This window comes from Sciurus vulgaris (assembly GCF_902686455.1).
Source record: "Sciurus vulgaris genome assembly, chromosome: 10".
NCBI lineage: Eukaryota > Metazoa > Chordata > Mammalia > Rodentia > Sciuridae > Sciurus > Sciurus vulgaris.
The window spans coordinates 129888340-129908871 of NC_136470.1; the positions used below are offsets into that span (position 1 = coordinate 129888340).

At 44.6% G+C, this 20532-nt stretch overlaps 1 protein-coding gene across 3 annotated transcripts in view; it reads right to left on the bottom strand.

Annotated features, from left to right (window-relative positions):
* SLC9A9 (solute carrier family 9 member A9) overlaps positions 1-20532 on the bottom strand; it is a 531610-nt gene that overhangs the window by 280211 nt on the left and 230867 nt on the right. For all 3 annotated transcript variants that reach the window (XM_079101085.1, XM_079101084.1, XM_079101086.1), the window contains exons 7-8: positions 6174-6312; positions 2446-2551 (exon numbers count right to left, since the gene is read on the bottom strand). In XM_079101085.1, the coding sequence (XP_078957211.1) occupies positions 2446-2551; positions 6174-6312 (245 nt within the window). The remainder of the gene's footprint in view (positions 1-2445; positions 2552-6173; positions 6313-20532) is intronic.

The following is a 20532-nucleotide window of genomic DNA, read 5'->3' on the forward strand; positions in this document are numbered from 1 at the left end:
AAAAAAGTTTGCTATTTTTATAAATAAGTGTGACTTCCTTTTATAATGCTGTTTTATTCCTATATAACTCATCATGTTTCCCTTTTGACTTTGTCTTCCAGAAAGCTCAGAATCGTATTTATTGCCAAGTTATAGCAACAAACGGTTGCCCTATTTTGCAGAAAAACTATCCCAGAATGCTTGCATGTTTATTCTCAACTAAAAGGTCCCATGATATACATGGCTTATGTTATGAGTTACCACAAATCTAATTTGGAGATAGGGAAGGATTAAATAATAAATGATCACATAAGTAATTTTGACTAAGCTGGTTTGGTCTTTGGCAATAGAAAAAACTCACACCTAGAGTTTGGTTTCTATCAAATGCCTATGAGGCATATTGCCTAAATCAGCAGTACTATGGGGAAGAGTCTGTCCCTGGGTATAGCCATGGACTTTGGGTCTTCCAGCGATGGAGGCCATGAGCACACCTCCCTAGGTAATCTGAATGGAGTCCAATAAGGATATCAGATCGTAAAGGGTGGTAAAAGAGCAAAGTGCAGATAAACTACCCATTTACACAGTTTCCCAAGGACTGTAACCTTAAAGTAGTCAGTAGAACAAGATCTTGTTGCAATGAACCTGAAGATAGGTCATTTTCACACACAGAAATGCACATATGCCTCTTAGGTAATAGTGCACGTATGAGTGCATGTGCTCATTAAACTTCAACAGTACACTAAAAGGTATTAGGTGAGTTAAACATACTTCTTTACCTTTCAGGAAGGTCAAATGTTTATTCTTATTGTGAACTTTACTTAGATCATTTTACAAAAGATAAAGTACTGAATAGGGTGCAGATATGGAGGAAGGTCATCACGTTTTTTGAATGACAATGATATCAATGATTTGTCTATGTTAATTCACTTAAAGGATGTGATTATTCTTTGTTTATTTGGGTTATTATTATGCATAATAACATGGCAATGCACTAAGAGTAGAATTTGCATGAAAATAATTTGGGTACAAGGGCCTAGTAGGGTAGAATCCAGGAAGGCAGTCTTCATCATGGTGTCCTAAGAACTGGAAGGCAGCTTTCGGTACTAGCACCGACACCGTTGAAGTCTGTGGGTACAGCTTGGCCTGTGTGTCTCTGCATTAAGTTGGGCCAGCTGATGGGAGGAGAAGGCTGTCATTACTAACACAATTTGCCACAGTATTCACAAGAGAGCCAAAACCAGCCAGGAGCAAGTGCACTGGACAGGTTCCTGGGACTCCAGCTATCTTCCCACTCTTGGAGGTCTGCCTGATATTCCAAGGTGGAGTGTCCATCAAAGTAGTGATGCCTAGTACTCAAGAGTCCCGGGTCTGGACTCATTTCCTCGTTTAAAATCCTAGTTTACCATTCACCATTGGCTGAGTAAACTGGGGATAGTCTCTTAAGTCTTTCTGTAAATTAACAAGATAATCTGTTAAAGGCAGCCAGCCAGTGCCTGGCTCGTGGTACATCCTCAATACATGTCCATTTTTATTATTGTTTGCTATTTAGACTTAAAGCATCACCTACTAAAACACAAATACCCAGTGAAGCATGTCTCATTATTAGTTAACACTTTAGCAGAGATTCCCACCATATGATGGTCAGTGAAGATGCAGAAGGCAACAAGAGATTCAGGATTGGAACCTGGGAGAAGCAGGAAATCAGGCTTCAGGAGAGAGATGGCTTTGACATTTGCTTGGAGCCTCAGTGATTCTTCTACATGGAAAAGCACCCAATCGCTGCAGCTACTCAAGCGCAAACCCCGACTGTCACAGAAAGGTGACCTAATTGTGGAAGCCAGATCACAGGATCCATGGCCCTGGGGCCTTGGGACTGCCCCTCTCTCTATCAGCTGACCCACCTCAGAGGACTCCCTAAGTGGACTTTCTGTGTTAAGAGACATGAAAGTGCAAAGCTGCCACATTTAATCTGTGTTTTCTGACTTCCCAAGGCACACAGGCAAAGATCACTAACACTGATGTGTGAAGAGATGCCCAAGCCCACAGAGGCTGCCTATGCTGGATCCTGTGCTGACTGACGGCCAGCGGCAAGCCACGGCCTTTCTCTATGGAGCAATTGTGTGTATCCTTTCCCACTAAGTGCAGACTTCCATTTGTAAAGTCATCTATCACCACTATAAATCAGCCATCTCAACACCCTCTCCTGTCCAGCAAGGACAGAAGAGCATTTTGGAGACATTCTGTGAAGCTATTACGTACAAAATGGATGGATTATTATTATGATTTCTCCTCAGGGCACCAAGGAGAGGCTGATTCTGATACAAGCCATTCACATTCAGTACTTGAGAGAGACTTCGTCTCACCTCCTGCTGGGGCAGGGAAGAGGACACACCTGGACACGCATGTGCACACACACACACACACACACACACACACACAGCTCGCAGTGCAGATTGACATACTGACCTGTTAGGCCGGCAGCCTCGGCGGACAGGAAGGCACTCCAAGACAGGAGGAAAAACAGGCCCGTCTCCAGCATTGGGAACTCGCATAGTTTGGTAAATTTGGTCAAGTGACAAAATGTGTTAAGGGAAACACCAACTGATTTTTTGGCTACATCAACCTACTGGCTGAGGAAAGTTGATCTGGTAATGATATTTCAGAGTGGAAGACTGATTTTCAGGGCCACTTTCTGTGGGACCTCCTTGGAAGACCAGGGTGAGTTCTGTGCTTCACTGGGGGCTGAACATGCCCATTGAAATTCAGACCTATGTTCAGAGAGCGGGGGTGTCTACGAAGAGTATAAGCCCAGCAAACTGTGGCTGCAAAACCTCTTGAAGTTCGTCTCAGCCCATGCATGGCGTGTGCCCTTAGGAAAGCTGTCCCAGGTGCAGAGGAGCCAAGAATGTGACTGGAAGATCCTCAGAGGCAGCATGGCCTTCCGCTGTCCTCTGTGGACTGGCCATAAGGACAGTGCCTGTTCACACAGAGTGGAGAGTGGAATGAGGGGAAGTTGCTAAAAAATGGTTTATAAGGTTTAGAAAGCACAGAGTGGCAGAAGGCAGGATGACATCGGGGGCCTCTGGAAACTGGCTCCACCGGGGTTCACATTCATGTGTCCACTGGTACACATCTCTTGACCCCTCTCTGCCTCTGATTTTCTGTCAAAAAGTAGAGGTAATATTACAATCTACCTCACTGGTATACATACCAGTTCATTCATTTTAAAAACTCAGAACACTGCCTGGCAACAAGTGATATCAAATTTTCTCTGTTAGTGATTTTAATTTTTTTAAAAAAATACCTTTGCTGGAAATAGAACTAGCCAGGCTCTTGAAGCACCTCCACAGAGTGAAAAGGGGCTGCCCTTAGGCCCCTGTTCAATATCCCTTTTGTGGCTTGGAGGAGGGAAGCCTTTGTTTCTAGTGGGATCCATTCCTCAGAATTCCTCCTCTGGTTTGTTTTAAAGAGGAGGCTCAGGCCAGTCTGAGTAACAGGATATCAAGGGGCTACAGAGCCTTCTTTTCACTTAATCTCCTCCAGAAAGTAACTGCGTTCTGAGCTAACCCCCAGGTCCAGAGCTTGGAGCTATAAGCTGAGGAGACTCTGCCTCAGTCAGGAAGGGAGATGAGGGAAGAAGGTGCAGGGACAGCCGGGCCCCTGGCTCCTTTAGGCCTGTGTCTGCAGGGCCAGTTAAAGGCTCTCAGGTGCCTGGGGATCCATGTGTCCCTGTGGCTGATCTGTTCCAGTGTCCCGGCAAACTTCTAGTCTCCAGGAAGAGCTTTTCCTTCCTTTATCAGCTGGTTTACTTCTGTGTTCCCACCTTCTCCTCACACCAGGCGGAGAGGCGCTCTGACTTCAGCCTCCCCACCTAGTGCAAGCTCTGGAGCTGAAAAGTCTGCTTTCAAATGCCGGCCCCGAAGTCCTTGCTGTGTGGCCTGAGCCAAGTCGTTTAACCTAAATTGTGCTTCTTCAACTGTAAACTTGGGATGATAATGGTATCTACCTTCCGGCATTTTTGTAAACTCTGTCTGAGACGATCCAGGCAAAATGCTCAGGGCAACTGCTAGGCACATGCTAAACCTCTCAGTGAACATTAGACAATATTATTATTGTTATCATGTTCATTATTACTGATGTGTGACCCATTGTGAGCTACTTAACCGCTTCAGTTTCCTCATGTGCAAAGTGAGGATGATAATAAGCTGCCCTACAGGGTCGATCCAAATGTGGAGACGCAAGGCCAGACATGGCCTGAGTGTCCCTGTCAACATTATTATTGCTCTACTCTAAACCACACGTGACCTTCAGCACAACCCCAGATGCAATAGAGAGAGGTGTTTGGGAGCGTGCCTTCTTGCTCTGGGCTCACCTGTTGGTGACATGGCCTTGACCCATAGCTTATCCTTCCTAGGCCCAATAAAAGTAGGCATTGGTGGTATGGTGGCTGTGACAGTTAGTTGAAGATGGCACTTCCTGTGAAGTAGTAGAGGGCCAGATGTACTGGGCAGGATCACTTTTGCTGTTGGAAACCAGCCCACCTTTTCTGACTTACTTTATTTCTGTTAGTGGAGGTCTTTGTTCTCCAGGGGTTCCAGGACTGAGCTTTGGAGTGGTCTTTGAGTCTCCTGTTCTTCATAACAACCTATCATAAGTCCTAGAGATTCTCCCTTCTAAACATGGGGCTCCTTTGGTTTGAATCCCTCACCTTCGATTCGTCCCCTGGACCAGATCCTCTCTCGTTACAAACCATAACTGTCAGTGTGTCTCTCTTCTGAGCAGAGACCTTCAACGGCTTGTTGTGAACCACAGAGAGAGGCTCTGCCTCTTAAAGAACATTCTAGGGTATTTCACAAGCAGACTCCACCCTGCTTGTATCACCTCATTGTCCATTTCTGTCCACCCTGAGCCCTCCGGTCCTCTCAGGATCATCTGTCATGTGTAGCCCCAGTTGGTCACACCTCCACCCTGATGAATGCTGGTCTTCCCCTCCTGAGGCACTTACTGCACAGCCATGGGCTACATCTTACCTATCTTCTAAGCCAGTTCCAGGTCCCTGTCTGCATAAAAATGCCACTTTTCAAATTATTTTTCAGAATAGTTGGCCAAGAGTCTATTGGACTAGTTCAGACACCCTGGTTTCTGAATTTTTCCAGTCCTAACAGCTTGCACACAGCTTTGGCACTTCCTTCCTAGCTCTTAGTGTATAACTCGTCTTTCGGAACTTGTCATTCATTGTGGGGAGAGACCATATTTTTTATTTATCTTCTAACTCTTTGTAGACACCCTCATTAGAACCGAGCCTTTTGGCAGCTGCTCAGAGAATCTCTGGGCCGGTCCTCATGGAAAAAAACCCCAACATTTTGCATTTTTTACCTTGAGCCCTGATGTCTCTTGGCCACATTCCTTTCTTCTCTGCTTTCCCTGAGTTTGTTGGCCATTGTTCTTTTGCTTTGCCTCTTCTCTCTGGCCTCCACTATGTCCTCACAATAGACCTTGATCCTCTGGCTTTCTTCCCTATCTCTGACTTACTTTTACCCCATCCAACTGTTCTAGGTGAACCACACACTAGAACAAATTTCCCCCTGGCTCCGATCCTTTAGGAACTCTATCCCTCCTCCCACTCCCCAGCATCAAAGAAGGGATCCAATGACCCAATGTCCCTGATATGACAAACATGTCATTTCTGCATTGTTTGCAGGTTCCCTTCTGCAAAGTAGCTATGGATACTTTTTAAAATATACAGTGGTACTTGGCTTGGCCTACCCTGTGGACCAGGGACTGACACAAGCTTGAAAAGGAGGCAGAGCATACCCAGGTTATCTCCCCGAGTCCATATCCTACTTTGTTCATGATGCTGGACTTTCAGTTCTCGTTTGGACCCTAGTGTACAGCTAATCCTGAAGTTCCCTGCCTGCCCCTTTGCCTAGATTGCATTTTTAAAAGGCTGTTGATTTTCTAAAATAGACACTATCAATAGTGCTAGTATTCACCTGGGACAAAAGAGATCCGCACCCTCTCTGCCATGGGTGCCAACCTGTGCCTCTGATCACTGAGAACCAAGATGGCCTTAGGTAGTTCTGTCTCCAGCTTGGACCACTTACTGGTCTGGAGGTCATTCATCCTCAGAAACATTCCATGGATACTGGGTGGTCTCAAGAGACCCCAGCTTTCCACAAACAGATAAAGGATATCAGTGCTGTGACAACAGCATATGCAGACCCCATTGCAAACGAGCCAGCGAAGATCCCCAGGAAATTCCCCACAGACTGGAAGAATGCGGCGGTGTCAAACGTGTTTGGATTCTCCTTGGGACTGTAAATGGATATAGAACTGAAAAGAGAAGAAGGGGAAGGTTAGTCAGCGACTTCCATCTTCTGGCCCAGATAAGTAGAGTCTCACAGCCCCCAACCCCTTTGGGTGAGGCATTATGTCCTGTAAGGTTGGGTGCTGGTTGGAAGAGTGAAGGGGAAAAGATGAAGAGGAAAGCAGAAAGCTTCCCCTTACCTTAGAGCCCAATCCCATGGTATCCATATATTTCTGCCAGTCAGTAAACATTTTTATATTGGAAGGGTCATAAAGAATATTGTTTCTGAGCAAACTAGGCATTAAAACATGGTAGGTGTATACGGAATCTGCTGAGAAGATAGATAACTGTGAATTATTTAGTGGCCATATGTCTTCAGTGCTGTTATATATTCACAAATGTTCCTGATAAAAAGTGCACTTTTATGGCCTGTGCACAAATGGGTGATACAAATCACGGCGTGCACAAAATATTCCACCGTGATCTTGTCATAAACCACAAAGCATTCCTCTCTCCAGCGTAACCCTTCAGAAACAAGCCCTGGTGGTGTTCAGAACATCACAATATTAACCCCCAGGGAGAGACAAAACCCTCATCTTCCTACCATAACAAATGGTAGCAGCTGCCCAAGGTCATCTTTTATACCCCAATTCTGGTGGCTGCCAACAGATTTATTTCCGTAGAGAAAAATCAATTCACCAATAGGCAGTCTGTTCACTTAAATATTTTTGAGGACATTGCATTTTTTTTAAAAAAAACCAAAGCCTCAAACTCTAGAGTGTTCATATGATGAAAGAGGTGTGCCCTATTTTGGGATATGTGAACTCCATATTATAGCATTAAAAGGAACAGTTCCACTGGAAACAGTAACTATAGGAAGAAGTAATACTTCACTTTTTTTTTTTTTTTTGCAATTTTTAGTTTAACTTGGGGTATTTAAAACTGATCAGGAAAAATCAAGAATTTGCTGTAGATTCTCAAAAGGACTTTGTGGCAGTATGGAGAGCAAATACTCTAGACACAATGACAGAGATGTAGCTGAATCAGAAGAAGCATGATTAGAGCATGTTAACTCTTTGACCTGACTTTTTCCATCTAGAGAGTAGTTAAGACAGTGCAGGGGAACAGATTCCATTTCTCTTACTGGAATATACATGGCGTAAAGAAGGTAGTTTTAAACGTTCTTAGTTTTCCCTTCAATGTCTTTAAACCCCCAAAGTAGGCCAAACACTTCTGCTTTGATCCTGTAATTGGATAAGGAAGATGAATGTGAATCTTGAATGGAGCCCTGAAATGTATGCGAGAGAAGGGCTGCCTTTGAAGTGGTTTTCTTTTTGTAAAGTGTTATGCTTTGCAGGCAAAAAGGGAAAAGCGAACCCATATTCGGCCTTTGTATCTGCAAGTCCTGGGGAAAGGTGTAACCCGCCCCTGGTCATCAGGAAACCTCGTGTCCAAAGCTGTGAAGTCTGAAGTGTCGGCCTTGACTTTCAGCAGATTTCCTCATTCCAGTGAAGAAACAATGGGTAAGGAAGTGCTACATTTCTTTCTTCCTTTCAAACAAAGGTTTTTGCATAGTAACACAGCTTTGTAAAATTACTGAAATTGCCAGGGCAGATACCAGTAGATCTGAGTCACCGAACAGGCATCTCTTTATCTGGGGTCCATCTCTGCACCCCAGAAGGGTTTTCTCTGTCTGTTGGTTGCTTCTGGAACCAGCGCATCATTTGGTCTATTCTGTACCATTATATATATTTTATAATCACCTCATTTACTTTCAAAAGCAAGAGTTTTTTAAAAAGAATATGTATGCTATCGTAAGTTTGATGTGATAAATATATTTCTTCTAAATGAATGTAGGATAGGTAATTTGAAAAAACAGTTCCCCAGAGTGTCACCTACCCTCATCTCCATAACCCCACTGATTCGGAGTCTGCACTTGGGAAACCCGTCTAACAGAGCACAGCCTCTGTGTGTCCAGTTGTATACCCTGCCCTGTGATGCTTGACTTAACTGAAGAGGGAGGCTTAACCCCCCTTGGGTATGCAGATTGTCCATGGAATTTGCAATGGACGGCTCCCCAGGACATGTGCACTGGGTTTCTGCTGCGTCCAAGGTGATGCACTAGGTACAGGGTGCTGGGGGCAGACAAGGAAGCAGATGGAGAAGGGGAACAGAATTCGATTGGACATTTTATTAGCACTTGCTACATGCAAGGTTTACCTAGGCAGAAAAGCCCAAGACAAATGGCTCTGGCCCAGTGCTGTGTGAGGCTGTGGGAGATACATGAAATGTAACGGTACGGAAGAGGAAAGGAACACTGTTCTAGAATGAAGGAGGTAGTTACTGGAGCAAGGTATCAAGAGGACAGACAGTGATGGGGAGAGGGTATTCCAGGCAGGGGGAGTGTGAAGAAAGGCAGGGAGGAAGGCGAGCTCAGGGTGCGTTCCAGGCGAAGCCGTGTGGTCATGACTGGAGCCCGGCAGCGTGTGCCCAGGTGTGTGTGGAGGGGAGGCCGAGTCGCCATCACTGAGCCTCGACTCCATTCTAAGAATTCTCTTACACCTACATTGAACTTGGTTCAATCCTACACCATTTCCGAGAGATGAATAGGGCCGGTACAGTTAACCCTCCCTCCCTCCTTGCGTCCTTTTTCCTTTTGATAAAATAAACTTGAGGAAAAGAGAAATTAGGATCACACGGCAACCAGGTTCACAAAGTTGGTCTCTTGTTTCTCCCTTTAAAAACGGATTACTTCAGAACCCACATGATCCCACATTGGGGTGGCTGAGTGGCGTTGCCCCGACTGTAAACAGTAGGCATCTTGTACCAGAGCCTAGGAGCTTGGCCTGCACCCTCGCACACAGGGATGGGTATGCACTGGGCCCCAGTGGGTCACCTTGGGGCTCCTCAAGGAAACCTGCTCAGTGTGCTCTGCTTCCTCGCCCAGGCCTTACATCTGCTGGGCCCGGGCCTCGCCTCGATCCTCCTCCTATGCTCAGGACAAGGCCTGGTACCTGTCATGCGGCCGGTTATCTAAAGGTTGATGGAATGAAGGCAGGATGACTGGGAAGCAGAAGGGAGAAAGGAAGTCATACAGGAAATAAGGAGGCTTGCAAAAGCTAGGCATCTCTCACAATGAGTCCTCATTCGCCAGATTTTGACTGGACATTGACTATGTGCATATGCAGTCATGCTGTGGGTACTTTGAGGGTTGTCAGTCCACCAGTAGAACTGACACCAGCGTCTTTCTGCTTGAGCCCTAAATTTGACACTTATGTCCTATGTGGAAAGAGACTCAATTTCTTCCCACATTAATGGAGATGACAGTAGTATTTATCCTCTGGAAATATGAGGATGAGACACACTTAAACTCACAGGTACTTTGTGGATTTCAGGATCTTTCACGGAGTGATTTTTTTGTTTGTTCAAAACAAATACCCAGTGAATGTTTATTGTCACTAGAATTGTCATCCTGTTAAGGACTCCACAAGTCTCATGATGACAGAGAGCAGGGTTCTGTGTGCTAAACTAGGCCTCAGTGCTGTGAGCAGAAGGTCTGCGTTTGCCCTCCTGTGATGAGCTTTGAGGTGGCTAGGGAGGGACTAGTCACTTTTGCACAGGGACAGAAGTGAGTCTCAGGCAAGAAGGGACCAGACAGGTACCCCAGGAAAATGGCCACGGAGTGAGAAAAAGTTGTGTTAATTGTAGAGGAGTCGATTCAGGAAATCAGGGAGGGAAGAAGTGTCTTCAGCAGGCTAAGCAGGGGTTCTCTCCAGGGACAAGAGCAAGCCGGGAGCCTCAGCTTGAGTTTGCCTCAGCGAGTTTAGTGAAGGGTGTTCGGCAGGCAAATGCCCTCTGTCTTCTGGTGGGAAATGAGGTGAGGTGGGCAGGGGCTTCACGGCCCAGGGCGGCTGCATCTCTCGGGACTGCCAAGATTTCAGAAGGCTGTTCCTCTAGGCTCATGCTCCTGGCAGGAGACATCTCCCTGGGCTCTGATTTCCAGCTGCAACACTAGCCCCTGGATTTGATATCAGCAGATGCAAGGGGTTAGAAACAGCATAGAGTCTGGACAGCACATGTGGAGTTTTCCAACTGCAGACCCAAGTGGACAATGGCATTGTTCCAGCAATTTCAGTCCTTTGGACTAATCCCCTAATCCTCCGTGTCAAGGGAGATGCTTGAACCAGTGGATGTAAATCTTGGAGGGAGAGAGAAGGGAAAAGGAATTGGATTTTATGTCCTGTGCAGTGGGACACTTCAAAGGCACTGCTGAGAACACAGGCTGGTGAAAGTGGATCTCTGCATTTTCAGAGACGAACGTTTGAGTTGGATGGCACCAGTGTCTTTGAAAAATGATACGGCCAGAAACACAGGGGTGTTTAAATATTTAGCTCATAAATTGGAAATAAGTCCAGGTTATTGATTCATTCTATTCAGGAACAGATTATTCAGCAAAAACTAGTTTGGTAACAGTATATGGTACCATACTCAGAAATAAGCATGTGCAGCATCTTTCATTCAAAAATGTTGAAAATGAACAAAATATCCCAAATTCCTTTATGAAAGCAAATTAATTAGGATCATTTTTATAAATTAATAAGGATCATTTTTTTAAGTGTTCCACTTAAGATTCACAGGCACAATGGAGCTTCCAGTGTTTCTCAATAGCCCATCTTTTTGTCTGTATGATGTTCCTGAAAGAATAGGCCATATAGCATAGGGAGCATGGACAGCAGAGGTCTGGAGTCAGTCTTGACTATCTTACTGGCTGTGTGATTTTGAGCAAGTTCCTTAAACTATCTTTACCTCCTTTTCTATGGAAGGACAAGATACCTGCGAGATAGTGTCACGATAAGAATTAAATGAACTAATGTTTATGCAGGACTTGAATTGGCATCTGGTATACAGAAAAAAAAAAAAAAAAAAAAACTAGACTCATTTCTTAAGTAAATCTGCCTTTTTCAAATGACCAGTCTCTTTTTTTCTGCCTTCATTTCTCTGTTTCTTTCTCTGTGTTTGGTTTAGTTCTAAAAGAAGTATTCCATGTCCAACGAACCTCTTGGTCCAAACAGGACAAAGACTTCATTGCCTGTCTCTCACATTCTGACTGACAGGTCCCTGGTCTCGATCTCTTGGGGGCAGGGATCATTTGATCACATAAATGATATTGTGCAGAATGATGTGCCGCAAATCATCCACGCTCAACAAAGAGGAGTGATGAAAACGGAGGAAAAAGTAAGAAAAGGAGGAGAAAGAAAAGATGCTGAGTGAACATCAGCGAGCAGGTAAGGGAAGTGTGACATCACCCAGGCCACCATCAGTGCCTGCAGGGTCGTCCCCTCTGTGATTCTGGCCACCTTTCCATTCTGGACCCTGCTAAGTCATCATTCTCTTGATCATGATGGTCTTCCTCAGGGTCTCCCAGCTTCCCAACACTGTCCACTCCAGTTTGTCTTCACCGCTCTTGTTTAAATGTTTTGCTGTGGAGAAACCACCCAACAGAAATCACCCAACCCTCTCCGGACCTCACGCTGCCGGGCAGCTGTGCTTCCACCTGGCACATTGGTCCTCCCAGTTCCCAGAGTGCTCTTGAAATCCCAGGTGGCTCCTTAGAACAACTGTTTTCTCTACCCCTATGTTCACTCTCACCTCCTTTGTTAACATGACATCAACGACACTTGAAAGCTGATAAAAAGAACATACTAAGCAAACATCTTGTATCCCTTGTATTCATAGAATTTCTATGAATTTAATCAGTAAAGAAAAAGATGAGAAAACGATTACTAGAGCCAAAGAGATACTAAGTTCCTCCCATTTTCTCTGCCAAATCTTTAATCCCTAACAAAAAACTTTTCTAACTATTGGCACCAGTTCATTGAAGACTTCTTGATTAGTTGGGACATAAATATGAAATGGTTTATTTCTCTTCCAATTACTGCTTCCAGCTGTACTATATTGAATCCCCCTTCATGCTGGGTAAGTAGTTCCATTAATGATGTCTTGGTCAAATTCCATTATTTAGTTTCTTTTAGTGATTAAAACTTACTGCAGTCCGGCTTAAAGCCTAAATCTTCAAAGCGGGATTCCTCTTCTCCCTGCAGAATCTTCTAGGGCATCCGCAGGATGACTTGGAAAGGAGGGAGGGTAGTGTGTTACTAGTGTCTCCTGGTGTTAGAGGCTGGAGCAGGGCTGCCTGGCCCAGTCAGTGGTGAGTGGGGTGCCCGGTCTCTGGTTCCTGCTGGATCCCTCTCTTGGAGCCCTCTGCCAACACTGTGGTGCCACATTTTTTGAGAACTTCCTCACACGCTTCACTCAATCTTCCACTGGCTTTGCCAGCTACAGGCATTCCCAGCTCATCTCTGAGGCCTGGATTAGTGGCCACATGGACAGCTCAGTGGCTCCCACTCTTCTCCTGACCTCCAGCTTCCTTAATGTGGGGGTCCCTGGAACACCCTCCCCAGGCCATGAGGCCCTGGGTTGGATGGGGTCACTCCACCTGCTGCCCGAACATATCAACCCAGAGGACCTCCGGGTCCTGCTCCAGATAGCTCCTCCTTTCAGAATTCTGCAGGAGAGGAGGCACCCGTCCTGTGTTCTTGTTCAATCCTGTCCTCTGAGGAGCAACAGCCAAGATCTTCCTTCCCTGGCTCTGCTTCGAGGGCCTCAGCCTTTGGCAGATTCCTTCACTGGGCAATGAGCTGGCAGCCCATCTTTCTGGGCGAGTCTGTTGAAGTCCTTTTTACGTGGCTGAGGGGAGAGAATCACTCCCATCGAGAGAGAGAGGAGCTTCCTACCACAAAGACTGCCCTCTCTCCACACGTGACCCGCCTGGGCCCTCCGCTGGCCCTCAGGAATCAGGCTGCTGCATTTCATTAAGTTCGTTAGGAAGCATGCGGTCCTCAGAGCTGGGAAGTTCTGCGGCTTTTTTATTTTTATGATATGGTCATACAATAACATTTTTATGATCGTTGTTTTCAGATATTGTCCCTGATCCCAATGTGGGAAACTGGAAAAGGCCGGTTGGATGAACGCACTTTGTGACTTGTGCCACTCGTGTCCGAGTCCCCTCCTCCCTGCTCAGACTTGCCTGGTCACCCTGCTCTTGAAGACACGTTTTAAGGAGCAACACAACACAGGGGGTGATGAAAACGTGTGAAAGCCGTTCCGTTCTGTTGGGCCTTGGTGTCACAGGTGACACGAAGCCGGAGAAACAATAATTACAGTAGTGTCTTGCCTTTAAAATTCTTTGTGCTCAAAAGAAAGAAGGGAAGAAAGAAGGGAAGAAAAAAGAAACAAGTAGAGCCTTATCTATTATTTATCTTTTAATAACTATACCAACCTGCCCTTTCTCAGAGAAGTTGCTTAATTATGAATAAGGAATTGATTTTTATGGGGCCAAGAATTGTGTGTACACATTGGAATTCATTCTGGCATCTGCCTGCCCATTATTCTGGCTTATGTTCTGCCAAAGGCTGATGAAGCTCTGTCAGGAGAACCTGCTGTAAAACATAATGACTTCAGGAATTGGGGGCATTCCAGGCACCCTGGGAGGTTAGAAGAGCTGTCTCTTAATAAGAAGAGGTCCTGGCCAGGAGTTCACTGAGCGTGAGTTAGTCGCTCAGGGTTTTGCCTTCCCAGGGGCCAACAACCCTGTAGAGTGGAGATCTGTACTTGGAAAGGGACATTAATTAACTCTTTCAGCTTCTGGAGGAGCATTTAATGACTGCTCCCTAAGGACCCAATTCATTCCCAGAGAGTGATTTTCCAAATCCTCGATAAATATTGTTTTTGCTATGCTGATGTCAGACACAGGAACAAAAGAAAAGGGGAATGTCTGTGGGAAGAGTAAGCTATTGTACCTGGGTTGTACCAAGAATAATACAGTCTCAGGCTGAAATGTTCCCTTTCATCGACACATATTCACTGAGCACTTACTGCACAGAGACTTTGTTCTAAGCACTGAAGAGACGTCAGGGAACAAACAGCTCCTGACCTCATGTTCTTGACATTTCAGTGGAGAAGACAGCATAATAAACAGTTAGCAAGTAAATATATGATTTAGTGACAGCAATTGTGTGTTAGCTTTCTGTCACTGTGACCAAAATACCTGACAAGAATAACTTAGAGGAAGAAAAGTTGTTTGGGGGCCCATGATTTCAGAGGTTCAGTCCATGGTCAGCCAGCTACATTGCTCTGGGCCCTAGATAAAACAAAGTATAATGGCAGAGGACATTGTCAAGGAAAGTTCAGCTCACACAGCCAGGAAGCAGGGATAAAGAGAGAAAGAGGGAGGGAGGGAGGGAGAGAGAGGGAGGAAGAAGAAGAGGAGGAAGAGGAGAAGGAGGAGGGAGAGGAGGAATAGAGGAGAGGACCAGGGACAAGATATAGTCCCCAAAGGCATGCCCCCAGTGACCTACTTCCTCCAGCTATATACCCCACCTGCCTACAGTTACCACCCAGTAGTCCATTCAAATTATCAATCCATCACAATGGCCAAATTATATTGTTATATTGTATACATGTATAAATATGTAACAGTGAATCCCACCATTATACATAATCATAATGTACTAATAAAAATATGAAAAACTGAAGCCAAATGGTGAGAAAAACGTTTTCTATCAGGTGGGTTAAAATCCAATGATGGGGTGCAGCTCTCATGATCTAATCGTCCCAAGCCTCTGAACGTTCCTGCATCGCCTCGCACATGAGCTTCTGGGGAGACACCTCGTGTTCAACAACAAAAGACTGAAAGGAAAACAAAGCAGAGTGAGAAGAGGGGACAGAGGGGCAGGGGATGCTGCGGAAGGCTACCCCGAGGAGGGTGATCACCAGGAGACCTTGAGAAGTGAGGTCAGGAGAGCGTCCTGGGCCCGAAACAGAGCTTGCCCTGAAACAGGGGCTCTGAGGAGCCACAGGCCAGGGTGGCTGCAGGGAGGGAGCGAGGAAGGGGAGAAGCAGGGCTGCAGCTGGGGACCCAGGAAGGCCTGGCTCAGCCCTTCAGGATGCTGGAGTGTTTTCTGCTGGTGCAAAAGGACAGCCACTGGAGGGTCTAGGGAAGATGGAAAATTCCAGGGAAAGTCCTTTAACACCAGCAGAGGAAGCTGGACAAGAGACAACCTGTTCCCACCATGCTCTTCAAAGGCTGGTGCACCAGGCCTCTCCCTGGCAGTCCCCTGTCCCCACCTGAAGGAGACCACCGGGGAAGACGAGGGTAGTGAGGAGAAAGACCGGGAGGTACAAGAGTTTAGAGGACAGGTGGACTCATCAGAAGAGCCGCTACCAGCATCTGAAAGGTGGTCCTGCAGAGGAAGGACTGGCCTCATTCTTTGTTTCCAGCAGGTGAGATGAAGTCCCAAAGTAAAACATTAGGGAGAGATTTTAGCTTTATATTCTATTTCAAAATTTCCTAATTCTTAGAGCTGAATGAAAATGAGATGGAGTCTATAAAAGGATGGTGAGTTCTTTGTAGTTGGAGATGCTTAAACATAGAATGGAAGACATACTCGCAGGGTACTGTAGACAGTTGGATGATGTGGCCTCAGGGAACCTCTCACCCCAAAGGTCAAAGAATGACTATTTTCCAACTTCCTCCAGGTCTGCCTGGTGACAGATGCGGGGCACTTAGCTTTGCTGTCTCACCCAATCTGACACTAAAAATGGCAGAGTATGTGGCCAGTAAGGAGACGTGCTTCAGCAACCATGCAGTGAAGGTACCCGTGATTTAGGTTGAAGCAGGTTGATAATGACATCAGGAACAGTTACAAATTCCAGCACAGAATAAAGCCTTTGACAGTTTCCTAAGTGGCTCTGGTCCATTAAGTTCCGACTCGGAGGCGACAAAGAGAACTCTGAGTTTAAAATTGGTTAAAAGGGAAGAAGAGTTAAAGGACGTTTGTTATGAATTATGTGTGCATTTTCTTTAAAAGGAGGTCTTAAATTACTTTTCAATTTAGGCTGAGAAGTCTTGTCAGAATTGAATTAGTCTGTGGGCTTCCAGAACTTTTCTTAACACCTCATATTGAAAATGAATTTGAGATTGTTCTCAAGATAAAAGTAACTTGCAAATACTCTTCTTTCTTTTTCCTTCTGAAACAGAAACAGGAATTTGAATCCTACACTGTGAGTCTATTCATTTAAGAGAGAGAGAGAATAATTCTCATGGCCTAATGGGAATTTCCACCTTTTCTCGAACTTTTCAGTTCTTTTAATCCTCATTAATGAAATCTTAGCTCTGAAGAGTGCTGTGATACATGAAACTTTTAGTCATAATAGATGTGAAAAGATAGGCAAAAGTAGGCTAATAGCCACTAAAGGTGGAAATCTAGTTAAAATTAAAATATAATCATAAACAGGTGCAAGTAAGACCAAAGATTAATCCCCAAGGTTAAAAAAGAGAAGGGGACCAGACTCTCCTCCCTTTGGGTTTCTGGAGAATTCAAAATACTTATTATTCATTCCTGTGTTGTTCCTGTACAGCATCTGCCACATGTCAACAATTATGTTGAACGTTTTCATATTTTATCTCATTCAGCCCTCAGAGTAACCCCATGAAGTAGGTATGATTATCATCTGCATCTTAGAGATGAGGAAACTCTCTCTTAATGAGATTAACTAACTTTACGTATTTCATCTCATTTAATCCTTTCAACAATCTAATGAAGAAAGTATTCTCATCGAGAGATAAACAGACCCAGGGAGGTTAAATCATAGGCCCCAATTAATTTGCTCGTAAGTGGAATATTAGGTATTCAATTCAGGTCTCACTGATTGAAAATCTGTGAACAATAAAGACGAGGGAGCAGAAACACCTGGACTCATCGCCTGAGTGTGCTCACAGAGAAATAATTCAACAAAAGCTTCACCTTCATAAGACCGAGGGAAAGACCACTCATGGAGGTTGAAATTTTAGGACTCCTAGTCTCAACTTGCAAGAAAAAACATCACATTATAATTAAGATAGATCCTCTCCATAGTGCTATGTGGTTGTTCACCCTGTCCTTGTATGTGGAGGCTACTGTCTCTTTATAGAAATAATTTACCTGTTGCTTGGTGTTTTAATCTGGAAAATAGCAACAATAACCCTATCTCTTTTGTGGAGCAGGGATTAAATGTGTGAACCCATACACAGTGCTTACAGTGACATCTAGAACATAGAAAACCCTCCAAGGATGTTAGCTGTTGTAACTGTTGCTATTTCCATTTGTACTAACATTATTGTTGAAATGATTACTCTATCTTTCACCATTTCCTCAAATGAAATCAATAAAAACCAAGCGGTGTTTCTAAGAACATGGAGGCATTTAGGAATTCCAATTAATGTGTCAGAACATTATAAGAATCTTCTGGGGTGGAATGAGCAATATGCTCAGCTAGATCAAATATCGAATTCATCTTCTTCTTAATGAGGCCTGTAGAGCAGAGGGCTACTGGGAGAGTATCAAACAAAGGGATGCATGTAAATTTTTTAAGAATAACTAAGAATAAAAGATCCACAGCGGTCTTAGGAATCTAACAGAGCTGGATTTCTAGCTGCCTTTCAGGGGAAGGAGACACCAAGGTAGACGTTCCACAGAAATCCTGTCGCTATACCTGAAGGAAAATACCTTTGTGAACAGAGAGTCTAATAAGGTTTTGTGGAATTGTTGATCAGCACCGACCAGGGACAAAAACATGAAACCAATGGAGGTTGCTTTCATGACGATCACCAATTCACAGCTTGCTGCATGTTACATAGAGATAAAGAAGCGTGGGCTCAAGGTACTGACTTGGATCGGAGCCTGTGGTGTTTCAAAAGTGCTGTGTGTGGAGGACAGTGGACAAGTGACGAGCAGCTGAAGGAAGTGCTGGTTTCCTCTGGCTGGGTCAAAGGACTTTCCACTGACAATGGGCAGCCTCCCTAATCTGAGGGCTTTTCATTCATGTACCAGACAAACCCTGGCTCCAATTATAAACAGCTGCCTGAGACAGTTGATGGACTGAAGTTTTACCTGGTGACAAGCCAACTCCTGGAAAATGTTTGCACTGATCCACTTATTTCCCCAGGCCCTTCTCCCTGCCACCCCCATCCTCCCCCGGTACAGCTCTTCCATTTATTAGCAATTAAGTGAGCATCTGGGCCCCAAAAATCACTGCTTAATTTAATTAAGAATCTGCATCCATCTTTGTAAAGTTGCAGATAATCTCACTGGAGTTCAAGTTATCTTTGGGAGCAAAGTTATCTTCTTAAACTAATATATATATATATATATATATATATATTGGTTTACCTATAAACTAATATATATATACAGTTATCTTCTTAAACTAATATATATATATAGGTTTATCTATAAACTAATATATATATACAGTTATCTTCTTAAACTAATATATATATATATATATATATATATTTTTTTTTTTTTTTTTTTTTTTTAACCAAGGAAGTTCCCTCACCCCCACAGATTTCAGTTTGGTGTTTGAAATACAGGACCTACAGACCAACAAATCTTAACAAAGAGCGTTTTTCTTCTACCTAAAGTTTAATTAAATTATATGCTTCTAGAAGTTGGGAGTGATATGCTACGGAAGACTCATCTCTGGTTCTGAACCTTCAGGACACAGTTTTGTTTAAGAACATGGACCTTAAGGTATATTGAAATCTCAAACCAATACAACTTGCAAGAACTGATACATTCCTAACTCAAGCGTTAATAGATCTTTCCCATTCCCTGCAATCCAGCCAGTTACTAAAATTTGGAGTCAGAGACTCAGTATGAGGATCAACATTTCATCTGTCAAGGTCATTGCTGAGCTATGGAGGGGATTGAACTACTGCTTGGTCCCAGGAACTAGGGCTCTGGGTGCTGAAACAACCTTGAAGGACCAGCAGACGTTTTCCACATGTATAAGGTAGGCATCAGCTCAGAGCCTGGGGGAGCAAGTGCTTGGGTTGGAAGACTTGCTGGTGTTTGGGTTGGAGGGGCTGAGCAGAAAGCCTTAAGTAACAATGGGATAACAAGTCCTAATTAGTGTGTGAATAACTTGCAAGGGGCCCAGGAAATTGATGGTTCTTGGAGTCCAGGGATAGATGTGAACCAAACATTTGTAAGTACACACACACATTTTTTTCCTTTTTTTTTTTTTTTGTAAAGAGATTTCTCAACTTTCAAAACCTTCACGTGATCCATGACTCTCCACATGATTAAAAAACACTGAAGCAGAAATTTTAAAAATACTGGTGGCAGAGCAAAGAGGGAGTTGCAGAAAGCAGAGGCAAGGAGATCTGCAGGTGAGACCTGGAGAGTTGGATAATGTGCAAGGTACATGGAACAGGAGCACCTTGGTAGGAGGAAACCCTGTGCCTTGAACCTGACCTTTCCCAGCTTCCTGCTCAGCTGGGATCATATGTGGCTGCTCTGGGCTAGCAGCCACCTAGGCGGGTATATCTGAATAATGGCAGACACCCATGTATATGGAGATGGAAAAGGGAAGTTTTGAGGGTGCTATCTGCATGGGGATGACCAGAAGTAGCATACAGTTACCACCAAGAAACTTCGCTTCACTTGTGGCCTGAATCCACACTGCTTTCCATTCACAGCTTTGCTGATGTTTCTGGTGTTATTTTCATACATTTGGGGTCATGCGGTAGGAACCAATCAGGGCCAAAAAGAATGTATGAGACACAGCAGCCCCCAGACTTTGGTTGGTTCACCCAAGGCTAGCTCTTCAAAAGACCCACTGTCCTTGTTTCCATGTCATGAGATGAAATGGGAGTAACAAGTCAAGCTCCCCCATCCCCAGAACCAGGGGAAAAATAACCCTGGGGGTGAAATTTTGAAATAATACTTTGGTAATAAAAAAGGAAGGAAAGAAACATTTGGGATGCAGATGACTTAGTCTGAGAGTGATTAAAACTGGCCAATTGTTCATGTGGCTCCTAAGACAGGGAGAAGATGGTCAGAAGGAGTGGATTCAGGGTGCCCCAGATGAGCTCCTCCTCTCCGAGGGCAAGAGGTGGCCAGGCTGCCTTGGCTAACTCTCCTTTGGGCTTGCCTGTAGATTTTACGGAGCAGGTCCTCTGTGTTCCCATTCTGTCCACTTAATGGCTGTGCCACCAGGGAGAGCCCTGCTTTACCTCTCAGGTGGGACTAAGGTTATATATGAATGGCAAATTCTGTGGGAGAACGGATAGAATTCAATAATTATACCTCACTGTCTCCTCTGGATTAAGTGTGTTCATTAGACTTTCATTCAAGCCTATT